The following is an 18,171-nucleotide window of genomic DNA, read 5'->3' as shown; positions in this document are numbered from 1 at the left end:
TCTCGAACTCTTGACCTCAGGTGATCTGCTTGCCTCGGCATCCCAAAGTGCTGGGATTACAGGCAAGAGCCACTGTGCCCGGCCACAAGCTTTTTTTTTCATTACTGTCCCCCTAAGCAGCCTTTTTAGGTGGGTTTTCCTTAACTGTCTCCCCCAAAATCTTTCTAATTTTGTTCATGTTATTGTCTTTTTATTGTACTAAAATATATACATAACCAAAAAGTTACCATCTTAACCATTTTAACAGTTCAGTGGCATTACATTCACATTGTTGTGCAACCATCACCACCATCTATCTCCAGAGCTTTTTCATCTCCCTCAACAGAAACTCTGTACCCATTGAGGCCAGGCGTGGTGGCTCATGCCTGTAGTCCCAGCACTTTGGGAGGCCGAGGTGTGGATCACCTAAGGTCATTAGTTCAAGACCAGCCTGACCAACATGGTGAAACCCCATCTCTACTAAAAATACAAAAATTAGCTAAAGCCGGATGAAGTGGCTCACACCTGTAATCCCAGCACTTTGGGAGACTGAGGCGGGCAGATCACCTGATGTCAGGAGAATTGCTTGAACCTGGGAAGCAGAGGTTGCAGTGAGCCAAGATCGCACCACTGCACTCCAGCCTGGGCAACAACAGCAAAACTCTGGCTCAAAAAAAGAAAAAAACTAAGTGAGTGTGGTGGTGGGTATCTGTAATCCCAGCTACTAGAGAGGCTGAGGCAGGAGAATCGCTTGAACCTGGGAAGCAGAGGTTGCAGTGAGCCAAGATCACACCACTGTACTCCAGCCTGGGCAACAACAGTGAAACTCAGGCTCAAAAAAAGAAAAAAATTAAATGAGTGTGGAGGTGGGTGTCTGTAATCCCAGCTACTTGGGAGACTGAGGCAGGAGAATCGTTTGAACCTGACAGGCGGACGTTGCAGGGAGCCGAGATCACGCTATTGCACTCCAGCCGGGGCAACAAGAGCGAAACTCCATCTCAGAGAAAAAAGAAATTCTGTACCCATTAAACAATAATTTCCCATTCCCCCTCCCCCTAACCCCACCCCTAATCCCTCCCCTAACCCCTCGCCATCGCCATTCTACTTTCTATTTTTATGAGTTCGAGGATTCTAGGAACGTCATAGAGGTAGAATGATCAACAGTTGTCGTTTTGTGACTGGCTTCAATTCACTTAGCATAATATTTTCAGGGTTCACTCACATTGTAGCATGTATCTGTACTTCATTCCTTTTGTGGCTGAATAATATTCCACTGTATGTATGTACAACATTTTATTTATCCATTTATCCATTGATTGATTATTTATCCATTTATCCATTGATGGACATTTGGGTTGTTTCCACGTTGTGGCCATTGTGAATTATGCTGCTAGGAACATAGGTGTCCAGATAAATATCTATTCAAGTCCCTGCTTTGATTCTTTTGGGTATATACCCACAAATAGAGTTGCTGGATCATATGGTAATTCTATTTAGTTTTTTGAGGAACTGCCATCCTGTCTTTTTAATTTTAATAATAAATTTTATTTAACACAATATGTCCAAAATATTATTTTATTTCAGCATATAGTTAACATGAAAAAAAAATCACTGATATATTTTATATTCTTAATTGTCTATTTCGAGGGCCGGGCATGGCGGCTCACACCTGTAATCCTAGCACTTTGGGAGGCCAAGGTGGTTGGATCACCTGAGGTCAGGAGTTCCAGCCTGGCCAACATGGCAAAATTCTGTCTCTACTAAAATTACAAAAATTAGCCAGGTGCGGTGGCACGCGCCTGTAATCCCGGCTACTTGGGAGGCTGAGGCACGAGAATTGCTTGAATCCGGGAGGCAGAGGTTGCAGTAAGACAAGATTGCGCCATTGCACTCCAGCCTGGGTGACAGAGCAAGACTCAGTCTCAAAAAATAATAATAATAATTGTGTATTTTGAAATTTAGTTGGTATTTTACAGTTTTTTGGAGGCTGAGGCACAAGAATCGCTTGAACCCAGGAGGTGGAGGTTGCAGTGAACCAAGATTGCGCCATTGCACTCCAGGCTAGGTGACAGAGCAAGACTCAGTCTAAAAAATACATAAAATAAAATAAAATAGAAATAAAAATAAATTGTGTATTTTGAAATGCAGTTGGTATTTTACACTTTTTTTTTTAGATGGTTTTGCTCTTGTCACCCAGGCTGGAGTGCAATGGCGCGATCTTGGCCCACCACAACCTCTGCCTACTGGATTCAAGCAATTCTCCTGCTTCAGCCTCCCAAGTAGCTGGGAGTACAGGCACCCGCCACCACACCCGGCTAATTTTGTAGTTTTAGTAGAGATGGGGTTTCACCATGTTGACAGGCTGGTCTCGAACTCCCGACCTCAGGTGATCTGCCAGCCTTGGCCTCCCAAAGTGTTGGAATTACAGGTAGAAGCCACTGTGCTCGGCTGGTATTTTACACTTAACAATACATCTGGACCAGGCACAGTGGCTCACGCCTGTAATCCCAACACTGGGAGGCCAAGGTGGGTGGATCACCTGAGGTCGGGAGTTCGAGACCAGCCTGACCAACATGGAGAAACCCCATCTCTACTAAAACTACAAAATTAGCCAGGCGTGGTGGTGCATGCCTGTAATCCCAGCTACTCAGGAGGCTGAGGCAGGAGAATTGCTTGAACCCGGGAGGCAGAGGTTACAGTGAGCCGAGATCATGCCACTGCACTCCAGCCTGGGCAACAAGAATGAAACTATCTCAAAAAAAATAAAAAATAAAGTAAAAAAAACCTCTGAATTCAGACTAGCCACATTTCAAGGGCTCAATAGCTACGTGTGATACTTTTATAAATGGCAGTTTTTAAAAATAGAGACTGGGTCTCACTATGTTGCCCAGGCTGGAGTGTGGTGGCATGATCATAGCTCATTGCAGCCTCAAATTCCTGGGCTCAAGCAATCCTCCTACTTCAGCCTTCCAAGTAGCTGGGATTACAGGTGTGTGCCACCTCACCCAGCTTTATAAATGGCATTTTCATTTAGACTCTTCAATTTACAATTAGACTGTGGAGAGTTTGGATTTTTTTTTTTTTTTTAGTTTTTTAGTAGTGGCTTTATTAAGATATAATTCACATACCATGCAATTCACTCATTTAAAGTACACAATTTGCTGAGCACAGTGGCAAGTGCCTGTAGTCTCAGCTACTCAGGAGGCTGACGTAGGAGGACACTTGAGCCCAGAAGTTGAAGGCAAGCCTGGGCAACCTAGCAAGACCCCCATCTCTAAAATAATAAAAAATAAAAAATATATACAGTTCAATGGCTTTTAGCATATTCACAGAGTTATACAACCATCACCACAATTTTAGAACATTTTCATCACCCCAACAAAACACCCTAGACCTATTAGCAGTCACTCCCTAACTCTAAGCAACCTCCAATCCACTTTCTGTCTCTCTGGATTTTTCTATTCTGGACATTTCATCTAAGTGGAATCATACATTAGATGGCCTTTTATGACTAGCTTTTTCCATTTAGCATAATGTTTTCAAGAGTCATCCAAGTTATAGCATGTATCAGCACTTTGATGGCTAAATAATATTCCATTATATGGATATAGCGCATTTTGTTTATCACTTCATCAGTTAATGGACATTTAAGTTTCTTCTGTGTTGTGGCTATTATGAATAATGCCGCTACAGACAATCATGTACAAATTTTTATGTGAGCATATATGTTTTCACTTCTTTTGGATAGGTACCTAGGAGTGCTATGTGCTGGGTCATATGGTAACTCTATGTTTAACCTTTTGAGGAACTGTTCTCCAGAGTAGCTTCACTATTTTACATTCCTACCAGCAGTGTATGAGAGTTTTAATTTCTCCATGTCCTTGCCAACACTTGTTATTATCCATCTTTTTATTAGAGTCATCCTAACGGGTGTGAAGTGGTATCTCATGGTGCTTTTGATTTGTATTTTCCTGATGGCTATCCCCTCCCATGACATTTTAATTTCATAAATAAATGGTACATCTCTTTATGTACTGTGACCTCTTAGAGGGCTACAAACCATTATAATATCTAAGTTTTTTCATTCCTCCCAAAAACCAGTTCTTACCCCCTTGGGGTTATATTACCTTCATTGGGAATGCATGTATTAGCACAACCTGTCACATGGCCAAACCCTAAGTCAAAGGGGCAAGGAAGTAGACTTCACTCCTGAGTAGGAGCCGCAACGTTGCATGGCAAAGGGTGTGGACACACAGAGGGGAGAAGAATTGGGGACAATCACGTGTAGGGTCAAAGGGCCTATTTTGGCCTCATAGGGAAAGCAGGGCTTCCCCATAATTCTTGAGTCACCATGGCAGGCCCACTTCACCTAGAACTGAGCTCCACCTTGGTGCTCTGGCTTTAGAATAGCTAAGCTGCTTTTCTGACCCTTGCAGATCTTGGATGAGGTGGAAAAAAGACGAGGTATCTCTCCTGCCCTGGTTCAGCCACTCATGAGAAGTGTCATGGAAGCCCCTTTCCCAGCCCTGGGCAAAACCATCCTTGTCAAGAACTTCCTGCCAGGTTCAGGAACTGAGGTGAGTTGTCAGACTCCTTCCTTCTCCCTGGGGAGGCAGTGGCCCAGACAGCCGAGTCTCCGTGCTCAGAGGGGCTGCCTTTCAGTGGGCAGTCCAATTCCGTGGTGTCTTCTCCCTGCCCCTAGGGCTGGCCTAGAGATCACTCATCATGAGTTCCACCCTCAATCCATCCAGCCTAGGACTCTGCCCAATGCAGCAAGCCCAAGACCTATGCTATGGCAGCTGGGGTGTTCCTTTGCATGATGTTGGCCTCAGGTTAGGGATCTGCACTGAACATCCTTAATTTCTTTTAATAGCCCGTTTTCTTTCATACATTTTATTGAAACCTATTTACATTTCAAGTCTGTATCGCCTCTATAACTTTATTTTTTGTTTTTGTTTTTGAGACAAAGTCTTGCATTGTCACCCAGGCTGGAGTGCAGTGGTGTGATCTTGGCTCACTGCAACCTTCACCTCCCAGGTTCAAGCTATTATCTTGCCTCAGCCTCCCAAGTAGCTGGGACAACAGGTGCCTGCTGCCATACCGGGCTAATTTTTGTATTTTTAGTAGAGATGGAGTTTCACTATGTTGGCCAGGATGGTCTCAAACTCCTGACCTCATTATCCGCCCACCTCAGCCTCCCAAAGTGCTGGGATTACAGGCATGAGCCACCGCGCCCAGCCTGGGCTGGGATTTTATGAAGGAGTTTGTTTTCATCCCTCCCACCCCCTTTGCATGGCTTGGTGGACATCAGAAGAAGGACCCCATTTAGCCTTGAGTCTTCAGTTTCAGAGACCCTCAGCAAACCAGATCACCTCTGGAAACAAAGCGGGGAGGAGAATAGGCCTGGAACGCTCTGGAACAACCTAGTTTCCCAGCAGAGAGAACAGCAGTCTCTTTGTTGCCAGAGAACCTGAAACCATCCCATACCAGATGCAGTGGCTTGGCCATGGGGATGTAGCAGGGAGGTTACCGGAGAGGAAGCCTCACCATGGGGGCAGCACCAGGCGGTGAAATGCTAAGAGTGAAATCCACTCTCTGCTCACTGGGAGGGAAGCAGCTATTTAAAGAGAAAAAAAACATGCACAGGAGTACCAACTTGAGGGAATTCAGGAACATTTCAACAAGTGCAGAATAAGAAGATATACACACAGGCTGGGTACACGGTGGCTCACACCTGTAATCCCAGCATGCCTGTAATCCCTCCCTTTGGGATGCCGAGGCAGGTGGATCACTTGGAGTCAGGAGTTCGAGACCAGCCTGGCCAACATAGTGGAACCCTGTCTCTACTAAAAATACAAAAATTAGCCAGGCACGGCGGCGGGCGCCTGTAATCTCAGCTACTTGGGAAGCTGAGGCAGGAGAATTGCTCGAACCTGGGAGGCAGAGGCTGCAATAAGCCAAGACTGCACCACTGCACTCCAGCCTGGGCAACAGAGTAAGACTCCATCTCAAAAAAAGAAGATATAGACACAAAGCACAAAAGCTGAAAGCACACATCATCAGAAACGGAGTGGGATGGAGTCAGGGTTACCTAAAAAACACCTTCTTGAGGTGGCAGCGAGTCTCCGAAGTGCTGCTGCTCAGGCCTGCTGGGCGTTCCATGCTAGCCTGGGATTTCCACCTAGCAGGTAACAGTTCCTCAAGAGACAGAAATGCTCTCCACTGGGACTCTCAGGGACGGAACAGTTTTCAAAAGTCCTATAAACTGTCCATGGGGAGTACAGATATGCTGTTGCCAGGGAGAGCCCCCCAACCATTTGGGGCCAAAAACCATTGATTTTGCCATCCTCTGTCCTCCCCTTCGTCCACACTGTCCTCAGTCTCATAGCTGAGTGTGAGACGCTTGCTTCCCTACCAAAGCTACCTCCCCCCAAGTCTTCTGGCATCTTTCTTTTCCCCCAATCCTTTTGTTTTGCTTTTTTTCTTTCCATTTTCCCCCGCCAGTGGGTCACCCCTGATGAGGACCTCAGAGCCCCGGGACCGCGACGCCCGTGAGAGGCCTGGCTGCGTAGCTGGGCCCCTCCTTCATGGCTGCTCCTGTTCCCTGGCAGGTGATCGAACTGTGCCGCCCGCTGGACTCCCGGCTCGAGCACGTGGACTTTGAGTCTCTCTTCTCCTCCCTCAGCGTCCGCCACCTGGTCTGTGTGTTTGCCTCCCTGCTTCTGGAGAGGAGGGTCATCTTCATTGCAGACAAGCTCAGGTACCCGCCTTGGCTACTTCCGCTAAAGCGTTTGAATGACAGTCGCTCTTGGACCCTCTAGTCTGTAGAGCAGGTGACCGCCTAGCATTGAAGAGTAAGCCCTTCTGAGATAAGGATGGAATAGGCTGGGCACGGTGACTCACACCTGTAATCTCAGCACTTTGAGAGGCTGAAGTGGGTGGATCACTTGAGGCCAGGAGTTCGAGGCCAGCCTGTCCAACATGGTGAAACCCCCATCTCTACTAAAAATAGAAAAATTAGCCAGCCGTGGTGGCCCACGCCTGTTATCCCAGCTACTTCGGAGGCTGAGGCATGGGAATCGATTGAACCTGGGAGGCGGACATTGCGGTGAGCTGAGATCTCACCACTGCACTCCAGCCGGGGCAACAAGGGAGACCCTCCCTCCTGCTCCCACAAAAAAAGGATGGCCAGGCACGGTGGCTCACGCCTGTAATCCCAGCACTTTGGGAGGCTGAGGCAGGAGGATCACCTGAGGTTAGGAGTTCAAGACCAGCCTGGCCAACATGATGAAACTCCGTCCCTATTAAAAATACAAAAATTAGCCAGGCATGGTGGCTCGTGCCTGTAATACCAGCTACTTGAGAGGCTGAGGTACAAGAATCGCTTGAACCCGGGAGGCAGAGGCTGCAGTGAGCTGAGATCGCACCATTGCACTCCAGCCTGAGCGACAGAGCGACATTCCATCTCAAAAATAAGAATAAAATAGGCCAGGCGCGGTGGCTCACACCTGTAATCCTAGCACTTTGGGAGGCCGAGGCGGGTAGATCATAAGGTCAAGAGATTGAGACCATCCTGGCCAACGTGGTGAAACTCTGTCTTTGCTAAAAATACAAAAATTAGCTGGGCGTGGTGGCGTGTGCCTGTAGTCCCAGCTACTCAAGAGGCTGAGGCAGGAGAATCGCTTGAACCCGGGAGGCAGAGGTTGCAGTGAGCTGAGATCATGCCACTGCACTCCAGCCTGGTGACAGAGCAAGACTCCATCTCAAAAAATAAAAAATAAAATAAAATAAAGGATGGAATCAGTCGGCAGCTCAGACTGGAGATCTGGGAGGCACACTGTTTTGCACTGCCGTGTGCGACTCCCCTGGCATTGGTGGGCTTTCTACTCATTCTGCCGTGTGTCAGACACTCTGCTATGTGGTAGGAAAACAGAGAAAAGACACAGCTGGCATGGTGGCTCACGCCTGTAATCACTGCACTTTAGGAGGCTGACGTGGGAGGATTGCTTGAGCAAAGTAGTTTGAGACTAGCCTGGGCAACACAGTAAGACCCCTATCTCTACAAAAAATGTAAAAAAAAAAAAAAAATTAGCCAGATATGGTGGCTGGAGCCTGCAGTCCCTGCTACTAGGGAGGCTGAGGTAGGAAGATCACTTGAGCCCAGAAGTTCAAAGTTGCAGTGAGCTATGATCATGCCACTGCACTCCAGCCTGAGCAACAGAACAAGACCTTGTCTCAAAAAAAAAAAAAAAAGAAAAGAAAAGAAAAGAAAAACGCAGACTTGTCTCAGTGCAGTGGGGTAACAGAGACATAAGCCGACTATCCAGGACCACATTAGAGGCAGGTGGAGGCAGTGAGTTCTGGAGACCAAGGGAGGGCACTCACTCCCAGGGAGGTGAGTTCTGAGGGCCAACACTTAGAACAAGTAGTCAGCACATTGCAGGCAAAAGGAGCCATCCTACAGAGATATGGGGACAGGTGAGGCCTAGCTGTCACCTTCAGGACTGCAAAGTAGGCCGGGCATGGTGGCTTATGACTGTAATCCCAGCACTTTGGGAGGCCAAGGCAGGTGGATCACTTGAGGTCAGAAATTCAAGACCAGCCTGACCAACATGGTGAAACCCTGTCTCTACTAAAAATACAAAAAAATTTAGTTGGGCATGGTGGTGCACGCCTGTAATCCCAGCTACTTGGGAGGCTTGAAGAAGAATCGCTTGAACCCAGGAGGCAGAGGTTACAGTGAGCCGAGATCGTGCCATTGCACTCCAGCCTGGGCAACAAGAGCGAAACTCAAAAAACAAAAAAAAAAGAAAGAAAGAGAAAAAGAACTGCAAAGTAGTTCACTAGGGCTGGCGCAGAGAAAGGAAGGTGGGGGAGGGAGAGATGAGCCGGCAGTGGTGGACAGAGGCCAGCTCACAGAAGGCTGCAGGGCCATGCTCAAGAGGACAGACCATCCTGAGGGCATCCCTCCTCACCGTTAAAGTAAATTCCCTCCCATCACACACACAAACTCAGTGCCCCATAGGAGGCCACCCCCATCCCAGTGGGCACATTCAATGATTTGCTAAGGCCACGTCACAAATCAAAGAAGATCTGGAAGGAAATGCAGACAAGGACTTGGGTTCGTTCTGAGCTTCTAAAAAGAGAATTCCTTGCATTTTTGAAATACTGAATCAGAGCCTTCTTTGCTTTGGAACTGGGGGCACAGAAGCGTGAGGGGTGGCTGCAGCCCCAGGAAGGACTGAGATGTGGGGCCAGTCAACCGGGTGGCGCAGATGAGGCCACCTGAGAAGTCCATGTGGAAAGAAGCAGTGCCAAAAACAAAACAAAACAAAAACTGAAGCACTGTGGTTTGGAGATGAAATCTGACTCTGAGCTACGGAAAACAAAAGGGAAGAAAAAAAGGCATAGAAAAAATGGAAGGGACAAACTCTGCAGATGTGGGATTCCTCAGGAGGCGGGGCGGGAAGCGGCCCCGCCCTCTCCCCTCATGCGGCGCATCTGGTCACCTTTCTGATGCACCTCTTTGGACAGCAGCCATCTGGCTGTTCCCAGCCTGCTCCCACCCTGTGTTTTAGTTCGCTATTCACTTCTAAATGTCAGTGTGATTGTACTACCGGTGCACTTTTGTCAGCTCAGGAAGCAGGCCCTCTCTGTAAGTCTGCAGCTGGTGCTGGGCGCTGGGGAGCTCTCCAAGCTCCCGGGCACTGGGGAATTCAGCCGAGGGAGTTCTCAAGGTTGGAGCCCTGGAAGCCAGGATGAGTAATAACCCTTCAGTGGCCAGGATCGGATTTCATCAGCACCATAGTAACTGTCTTTATCCTCTCCATCCCCCACTCCCTCCATCCCCTAGAGGTGGAATTCTCAGGCTTGGATGTCGGGGAGGGGAAAATGATGGATTTCAGAAAGGCCTGGGCAGAAATGGAAAGCCAGCCAAGGAAACCCAGCACCCCTCAGGAATGGTGGTGGGGACAGAGTCCCCAGGGAACATGCCTGCGGGGTGAAGATGCTAGACTTAGGGAGGACCCACCCTGAGAAGATGTCTGGGAAGGGCACAGCTGGAGAGGAGCCATGGGCCCCCCTCACACACCCCAGCCTCCCCCAGGCTCCCTCCACGGGGAAGAAAACAAAGTACCATCGATTTTTCTGGTAAAAGTGCAGTGAGACACCACTGCACTCCAGTCCTGGTGACAGAGCGAAACTCTGTCTCTAAAAATTAAGAAGAAAAAGAAAAAACTTAAAAACAAAGTGCAGGGAGAGAAAAAGTGGGAACAGAAAAGGGAAGGGGCCTTGTCAGAGACAAACACATCCCCAAAGGGCAATGCAGGGGGACATGTCAGAAGGCTCAGGGCACAAAGAAACCTGGAAATGCCAGCCGGGCTCAGTGGCTCACGCCTGTAATTCCAGCACTTTGGGAGGCCAAGGCGAGCAGATCACCTGAGGTCAGGAGTTCAAGACTAGCCTGGCCAACATGGCGAAACCCCGTCTCTACTAAAAATACAAAAATTAGCTGATCGTGGTGGCACACGCCTGTAATCCCAGCTACTCGGGAGGCTGAGGCAGAAGAATCACTTGAACCTGGGAGGCAGAGGTTGTGGTGAGCGGAGATCACACCATCACACTCCTGCCTGGGCAACAGAGCAAGACTCTGTCTAAAAAAAAAAAAAAAGAAAGAAAGAAACCTGGAAATGCCTGCCCTAGCGATGTCTGGGAGAGGACTTGACACCTCCGCCTTTTCGCTGGACAGATTTCTGGGTGGACAGGTTGGATGCTGGGCCAGCCCCTCCCACAGAGCTGCTGTCACCAGAGACAGACAAAAATGAGCAAAGCCCAGCGGCCGAGAGTGGACCCTGCCTGGATTCCTGGGCCTTGGCTGTTCCCCAGCCACCCTCCCTGCCCTGCTCTGGGACCCCTCGACAGAGGAGACAGTCACCAGCGCGGTCCATAGGAGAGGCATTGGTGTTTCTCTCCAACCTTCCACAGTGCCTGGCATTCTGCCCTTGGAGATTTCGTCTTTTCAAACAGCTCATGCCGTGAGTGGGTCAGACGCCAGCTGTGACTGCCGCAAGCAGGTCTCCCCACAGGCACATTGTGCCCATCAGGCGTTTTCTTCTGCAGCAGCTGCCAGATGTCAGGCACTGTGAGGATGGGATTTCTGTGGGAGAAGAGAAGGCAGCAGGAATGTGGATAATTGTGGTGCCCTCCTTGGAGCCAGAGCCAGGCGATGGTACAGTAATGGTGTGCGTGTGTGAGAAAGACCGTCGTTGGGTTTTTAGACCCTTTACAGCTTTCAGAGGTACACATCCCTCCCCCATCACTCAGGGAGGTTTCCCAGAGTAGGGGGGACCTCTGAGCATCCTTAGCCGTTGGCCCTGGGTCTCCTTGTTCTTAAGACGCGGCCTCGCATGGCTCTGACTTTCCGGGACTCCCTGTCTTGTTTTCTCTGAAAGCAGCCCTCGCTTTTCCTGTTACAAATGGCTCCACATGCTCTCCCCGCTGCCCAATAAATCGTCCTTCCGTCCTGCACGGGTTCCATGCAGACCTGAAGAGATGGAAATCTGCATAAAGAAAGGCCCGAAGAGCTCTGAGACAGGAAGAGGGTAAACAAAGCGTGAGCGAAGCTGATGAGGATGACGGCAGTGACGGGGCGTGGAGCGGCCTCTGTGCCGGGCGCCTTCTGAGGGTCTGACCTGCGTCATTTCACGCCCCCCACAGCCCTGTCACGTGGGTAACTAACAGGCGTGCAGAGGATCCATCATTCTGCTCAAAGAAGCAGGGAGTGGGAGAGCTGCCGGGCTTTGGAGAGGACGGAGGGAAAGCAGCTGGGCTGCAGGCTCCAGGGATGGGTGAAGGGCAGGGTCTGGGGCCCTGTCCGTCTACAGAAATGTATAAGGAAAGTCTCCCTAGCACAGGCCCTCAGGACCCGCTTTGTGCTCGGCAGTCAGGCTAACAGGTCATGGGGAAGTCTGTGCTTTTCTCCTCAGGGCCCTCCCTGCCTCCCTTACGGCCTTTGGCCTTCCAGCAGGGTCCCAGTGAGACAGGTATGATCAGGTCACCCCCAAGGCCTCCCCCAGCTTTGAAACCCTCTGACTCCATGGGCCAGGTGGAGGAATCCGTATCCACTTCGATCTGTCTGATTTACGGGAAAGTAGCCATAGGGAATTGAAGTGTTCTTTGGCCAGGCCATGACAAACAAGGGTTTGGGGACCAATGGTTGGCTGCAAGTTGCCTGACCTGGAAAATTCTGGAAAGTCTTTAGGCCAAGTGCAGTTGCTCACGCCTGTCATCCCAGTATTTTGGGAGGCCGAGGCGGGTGGATTGCTTGAGGCCAGGAGTTCGAGACCAGCCTGGCCAACATGGTGAAACCCTGTCTCTACTAAAAAGACAAAAATTAGCCAGGCGTGGTGGCACACGCCTGTAATCCCAGCTACTCGGGAGGCTGAGGCAGGAGAATCACTTGAACCTAGGAGGCAGAGGTTACAGTAAGCTGAGATTAAGCCACTGCACTCCAACCTGGGCAAGAGAGCGAGACTCTGTCTCAAAAAAAATAAAGAAAGAAAAAATGTTTTAAAAAGGGCCGGGTGCAGTTGCTCATGCCTGTAATCCCAGCACTTTGGGAGGCCAAGGCAGGTGGATCACCTGAGGTTGGGAGTTCAAGACTAGCCTGGCCAACATGGTGAAACGCTGTCGCCATTAAAAATACAAAAATTAGCGGGCATGGTGGCGGACGCCTGTAATCCCAGCTGCTTAGGAGGCTGAGGCAGGAGAATCACTTGAACCTGGGAGGTGGAGGTTGCAGGGAGCTGAGATCACACCACTACACTCCAGCCTGGGCAACAGAGTGAGACTCTATCTCAATTAAAAAAATCAAAAAAAGAAAAAGAAAAGAAAGTCTTCAGGTTAAGTTACAGCTTGTACCCTTATCCCCAGTACTCCTGGAGCTGCACATGCAGTAATGCCCAACCCTGCTCCGTTCATGTGGCAGAAAGCCTCCTTATTCTCCTGATTTCCAGCAGTAGCTCCTAACTAAATGAGGGCATGGAACAGGGCATGAGAACAGGACATGTCACAGACTCAGTGCATGGCCCAGTGACATCCCAGAGGGGACCTTCGCCTACTCTAGGTCGGTAGCCACCCCCACAGCACTCTCCCCCACAAACACAATTTATTCTCTCATCATCGCTGCGAGTCTCCCACTGCAAGAGGAAGCTTCAGGGAGTTATGGCAAAGATTGTATGAGTTATAAAAGGGTTTTAAGTTGAGCCAAAAATCTATCAAGTTTAGAATAACATTTTTGCTCTGTTTTATCTTTAGGGTGGACATTGAGTGTTCTAATGGCTCTGTCAAGCAGGAGTTTGACAGATGGAAAGGAAAGAATGCTGTTGTGATGGCTTGTTCTGTGGTCATGACAACAGATAAATACTTCTCTACACCCTTGCCTTCATTTTCCTGATGATAAACATTTTGTTTTTTACTTTACTAATTTCAGTTCCCCAAAGTTTTGGCTAAACCTACAGACCAGGCTGAATGCTAAAGTCAGAGCTGCACGTAAACAAACGTGTGCAAAAGGTTTTAGAGGGAGGCCGGGCATGGTGGCTCACGACCGTAATCCCAGCACTTTAGGAGGCCAAAGCGGGAGGATCGCTTGAGCCCAGGAGTTTGAGACCAGCTTGGGCAACATAGCAAGACCCCATCTCTTAAAACAAACAAACCAAAAAAAAAACACCTTTATGGGACAAAGTTTTTAATATTCAAGAAATTTATGAGCTGGGCATACTGGCACATGCCTGTAGTCCCAGCTACTCAGGAGGCTGAGGTGGAAGGATCATGTGAGCCCAGGAGTTTGAGGCTACAGTGAGCTATGACTGTACCACTGCTCTCTAGCCAGGGTGGGCCTTGTCTTTAAAAAGCAAATTAAAAAATAAAACAAATAAGAAATTGACTTATATGTTTGTAGTGCATTAAACCATAAGCTAAATAATAGACTACTGGCTAGTGATAAGTAGGATTAGGTGGGCAAATCTTGACACATACAGGAGTTTGAACCTTGTCTTTGACATATAGGTAACTACACAAATAAGTTCATATGTAGCTGTGCACTTTTATCCTCTTAATTGTTCGGTTTTGTTCATTTTTAATAAGTTTACACAAGCTTAAATGAGAATCCCATGTCCTCTCTAGAATTGGTTGCACCCAGCAACATTTGCCATCCCAGGAGGCTGGGCTTCTCACCACACCCTCTCTAGGGAGATGAGTTTGCCCAAGGCCTAGCCAAAAGTGTTTGAAGCTGCCACCTTGCTGCTCTGGCATCCATAAGATACTTCAGAGGTCTAGCTAGTCCTCAGCGTGGTTGACAGAGTCTTAGAGATAAGTACATTTAGTTCAGCAAAGTCCTATGAAAAATACAATTTTAGGCGGGTGGAGTGGCTCACGCCTGTAACCCCAGCACTTTGGGAGGCTGAGACAGATTTATCACCTGAGGTCAGGAGTTCGAGACCAGCCTGGCCAACATGGTGAAACCCCGTCTCTATTAAAAATACAAAATTAGCTGTGCGTGATGGCAGGCGCCTGTAATCACAGCTACTCAGGAGGCTGAGGCAGGAGAATCACTTGAACCCAGGAGGCGGAGGCTGTAGTGAGCCAAGATGGCACCACTGTACTGCAGCTTGGGCGACAGAGCGAGACTCCATTTAAAAAAAAAATACAATTTTAATAGTGTAATTGTACAGCCTGATTAAATGTTAAGTATTAACCACCTATTTTTGCATATGAACACCAACAAGATACCAATTGGAGCAAGATTTAGAGTTTAGCATAGCCACAAATGCTGTTGTCTTCTAATCCAGACCCATCACTGACATATCCTGGAGCTGGAAGCTTATTCCAGTTCTTCTCTTGGAGTCGAATCCTTCCCAGACTGTACTGGCTTTGAAATGCTGTCATCTTCACCTTTTGGATGCACTGCAGCCGCTGGAAACCTCTCAGACACGTTTCTCTGAGATTCTTTTTTTTTTCCTGAGATGGAGGCTTGCTCTGTTGCCCAGGCTGGAGTGCAGTGGCATGATCTCCGCTCACTGCAACCTCCGCCTCCCGGTTTCAAGTGATTCTCCTGCCTCAGCCTCCCAAGCAGCTGGGCCTACAGGCACGTGCCACCATGGCTGGCTATTTTTTCTGTATTTTTAGTAGAGATGGGGTTTCACAATATTGGCGAGGCTGGTCTCAAACTCCTGACCTCAAGTGATCCGCCCACCTCAGCCTCCCACAGTTTTGGGATTATAGGCGTGAGCCACCACACCCAGCCCTCTTAATGAATTTCTTAGTGAGTGTCACCATCATTCTTTTGTTCTGTCTCGGCTAAGGAGCCCCAGAATTACCTTCCCTGACACCCTTTGTTCTTTTGATGGCCTCAACAAAAGCTCCTGTTTCCAGCTCCTGGCCTTTGCTGTCTCTTCTGGGTTTATCGTTTGTAGATGTTGAAGTTGGAAGGACGGCCAGGTGTGGTGGCTCAAGCCTATAATCCCAGCACTTTGGGAGGCCGAGGCAGGTGGATCATCTGAAGTCAGGAGTTTGAGACCAGCCTGACCAACATGGTGAAACCCCATCTCTACTAAAAATACAAAAATTAGCCGGGCGTGGTGGCACGTGCCTGTAATCCCAGCTCCCTCAGGAGGCTGAGACAGGAGAATCACTTGAACCCGGGAGGCAGAGGTTGCAGTGAGCTGAGACCACACCATTGCACTCCAGCCTGGGCAACAAGAGTGAAACTCCATCTCAAAAAGTAAAAAATAAAAAATAAAAGAAGCTGGAAGGACATCAGCAACGATTTAGCGATGATCTAGTCTACTTTAGTTATTTCAAGGTGAAGAATCTAAGGCCTGGAGCAGTTAAGGGCTTTACCTGAGATCACACAGAGAGTAACAGAGCTAGTTGTCTTGAAGCCCAGCCCATGTTCATTTTCAACTGTGTGGCACACGGCCTCGGGGTTTGCAAGTACAGTGATGGAAACCAGGAGCCACTGCATGGTGACTCCCACCTCCTGGTAGGTTTCACCACGCAGCAGACCACACCTGAGTTTACCTTTCACTCATGTTCTCGGGACTGGTACACCAAAAAGAGAGCTACTGTGCTTGGGATACTAAAGGATATTCACTGAATCAGCCTTCCAGTTCCTGGGGTGTTCCTCTAATTCGGGAAACTCTTCATTTACTTTTCTGGTAGCATCTTAGAGGAAGCTCTGTGCTGGATCCTTATTGGTTCATAGAGAGTTGGAAGCCAGCTGAGCATAGGAACACCAAGTTTGGAGCAGAGGCTTGGTAGCAATCAGAACTAAAGAGTTGGCTCCAGGAAAACTTTGGCATTCCTTACAAGTGCGTCCTGATGTTCTGGAATACTGCTCCAACCCTCAGGAACCACCACCCAACAGCAAAACATCCTTGGACCCAACCCTTCTCACCCATGTCCAACTTTTAACCCTGCGGCCCAGCTAACCTCCCACTGGGGCCTTCTCTTCCCTGCCCCACTTTTGTACAATTGATCACAGCTGTGAGTGCTGGCGTTTCTTTCCTCCACACCACGTAATGCAAGCCAGCTGCAAGTGAGGACTCTCTTTCTATGTCTTCCTTCAAAAACACTGCCTCTTCTCCAGCCCCTCCACCTCCACGCTCTGCAGCAAGCCCTCTTGACCAGTCATCTCTAGCATCCCCAGAACCACTGCCTATTGGCATGTTCCTAAGGGACCACCAGTCCCAGCAGTGCCCACCTCCCATCCCCCTCCTTGAGGTCTCCTCTGGCCTTCACAAGTCGGGGAATACAATTTTATTACCACTCGCATCAGGGATTGAGAAAAACAAGCTCCATTCAAAATAATCCTTTCCTGCCCTATCATTTATTTTGAGGAAAGGGCTGCCACTCATGGAATTATTCACAAAATTTGACCTTTCCTTTTAATGTTTAGGGGCAGAATTGTTTTTAGAACATTGGTGTGGGCTGGGCGTGGTGGCTCACGCCTGTAATCCCAGCACTTTGGGAGGCTGAGGTGGGCGGATCATGAGGTCAAGTGTTAAAGATAAGCCAGGCCAACATGGCGAAACCCCCCATCTCTACTAAGAATACAAAAATTAGCCGGGCGTGGTGGCATGTGCCTGTAATCCCAGCAACTCGGGAGGCTGAGGCAGGAGAATCGCTTGAACCCAGGAGGTGGAGGTTGCAATGAGCCGAGATCGTGCCACTGCACTCGAGTCTGGGCGACAGAGTGAGACTCCATCTAAAAAAAGCAAAAACGTTGATGTGGGCTAGAGAGCAAGAGGAATGAGACCCCTTCACCTGCCTGCTTGTTGCCATATTGTCTCCAGCACCCTGTGCTCCATGAACTCCGGCTAACGAGGTATTCATGATAACCAGGTACAGAAACGTTCGCTGCAGCCACAACAATGGGATCAGACTACTCAAAACAAACTTGCCACCGGAGATAGTCAACAAACAGTGGCAGCTCCTCCCACGCGGCCAGCTGGTTCCCCAGCCGAGTCGTCATCATTTGTCGCATCAAGCCTGAACACTGCTGTCCTGGAGCCCCATGCATCCAGTTCACTGAGTGAACTTTGGCTTACTTTCTGTCACGTTTCTCCACCAGCCTCTGCATCTAGCACTGGCATTGCTGGTCATCTTTCCTGACCTTGCTCCCACGACCTTCTCCTCCAGATGGTTCACATTCACCACAGCTGAACCAGGGCCTCCGGGTATCCCAGGCCCTGGGGGCCTCTCTGTCACTGCAGGTAACATAGGGCTTTAGGAGTCCCAAAGGGCTGTACAGCAAGGAGAAGGGAGCAGCCCCTTGTACTTCCTCCTTCTAGGAACGAGACCACAAGGAAGTAAAAACGCAGGTAGCCGGCCAGGCGCGGTGGCTCACGCCTGTAATCCCAGCACTTTGGGAGGCCGAGGCGGGTGGATCACGAGGTCAAGAAATCGAGACCATCCTGGCCAACATGGTGAAACCCCGTCTCTACTAAAAATACAAAAAATTAGCCAGGCATGGTGGCATGCACCTGTAGTCCCAGCTGCTTGGGAGGCTGAGGCAGAAGAATTGCTTTAACCTGGGAGGCAGAGGTTGCAATGGGCCAAGATCATGCCACCGCACTCCAGCCTGGCAACAGAGTGAGACACTGTCTCAAAAAAAGAAAAAAAAAAAAGCAGGTA

At 49.0% G+C, this 18,171-nt stretch overlaps 1 protein-coding gene across 5 annotated transcripts in view; it reads left to right on the top strand.

Annotated features, from left to right (window-relative positions):
* Window positions 1-18,171, top strand: part of DENND2A (DENN domain containing 2A) — a 122,126-nt gene that overhangs the window by 88,766 nt on the left and 15,189 nt on the right. For all 5 annotated transcript variants that reach the window (XM_030825891.1, XM_030825887.1, XM_030825890.1 and 2 more), the window contains 2 exons: window positions 4,416-4,556; window positions 6,591-6,739. In XM_030825891.1, coding sequence (XP_030681751.1) covers window positions 4,416-4,556; window positions 6,591-6,739 — 290 coding nt within the window. The remainder of the gene's footprint in view (window positions 1-4,415; window positions 4,557-6,590; window positions 6,740-18,171) is intronic.

The sequence above is a fragment of the Nomascus leucogenys genome, chromosome 13 (assembly GCF_006542625.1).
Source record: "Nomascus leucogenys isolate Asia chromosome 13, Asia_NLE_v1, whole genome shotgun sequence".
Lineage (NCBI taxonomy): Eukaryota > Metazoa > Chordata > Mammalia > Primates > Hylobatidae > Nomascus > Nomascus leucogenys.
This window is presented reverse-complemented; position numbering and strand designations above follow the sequence as displayed.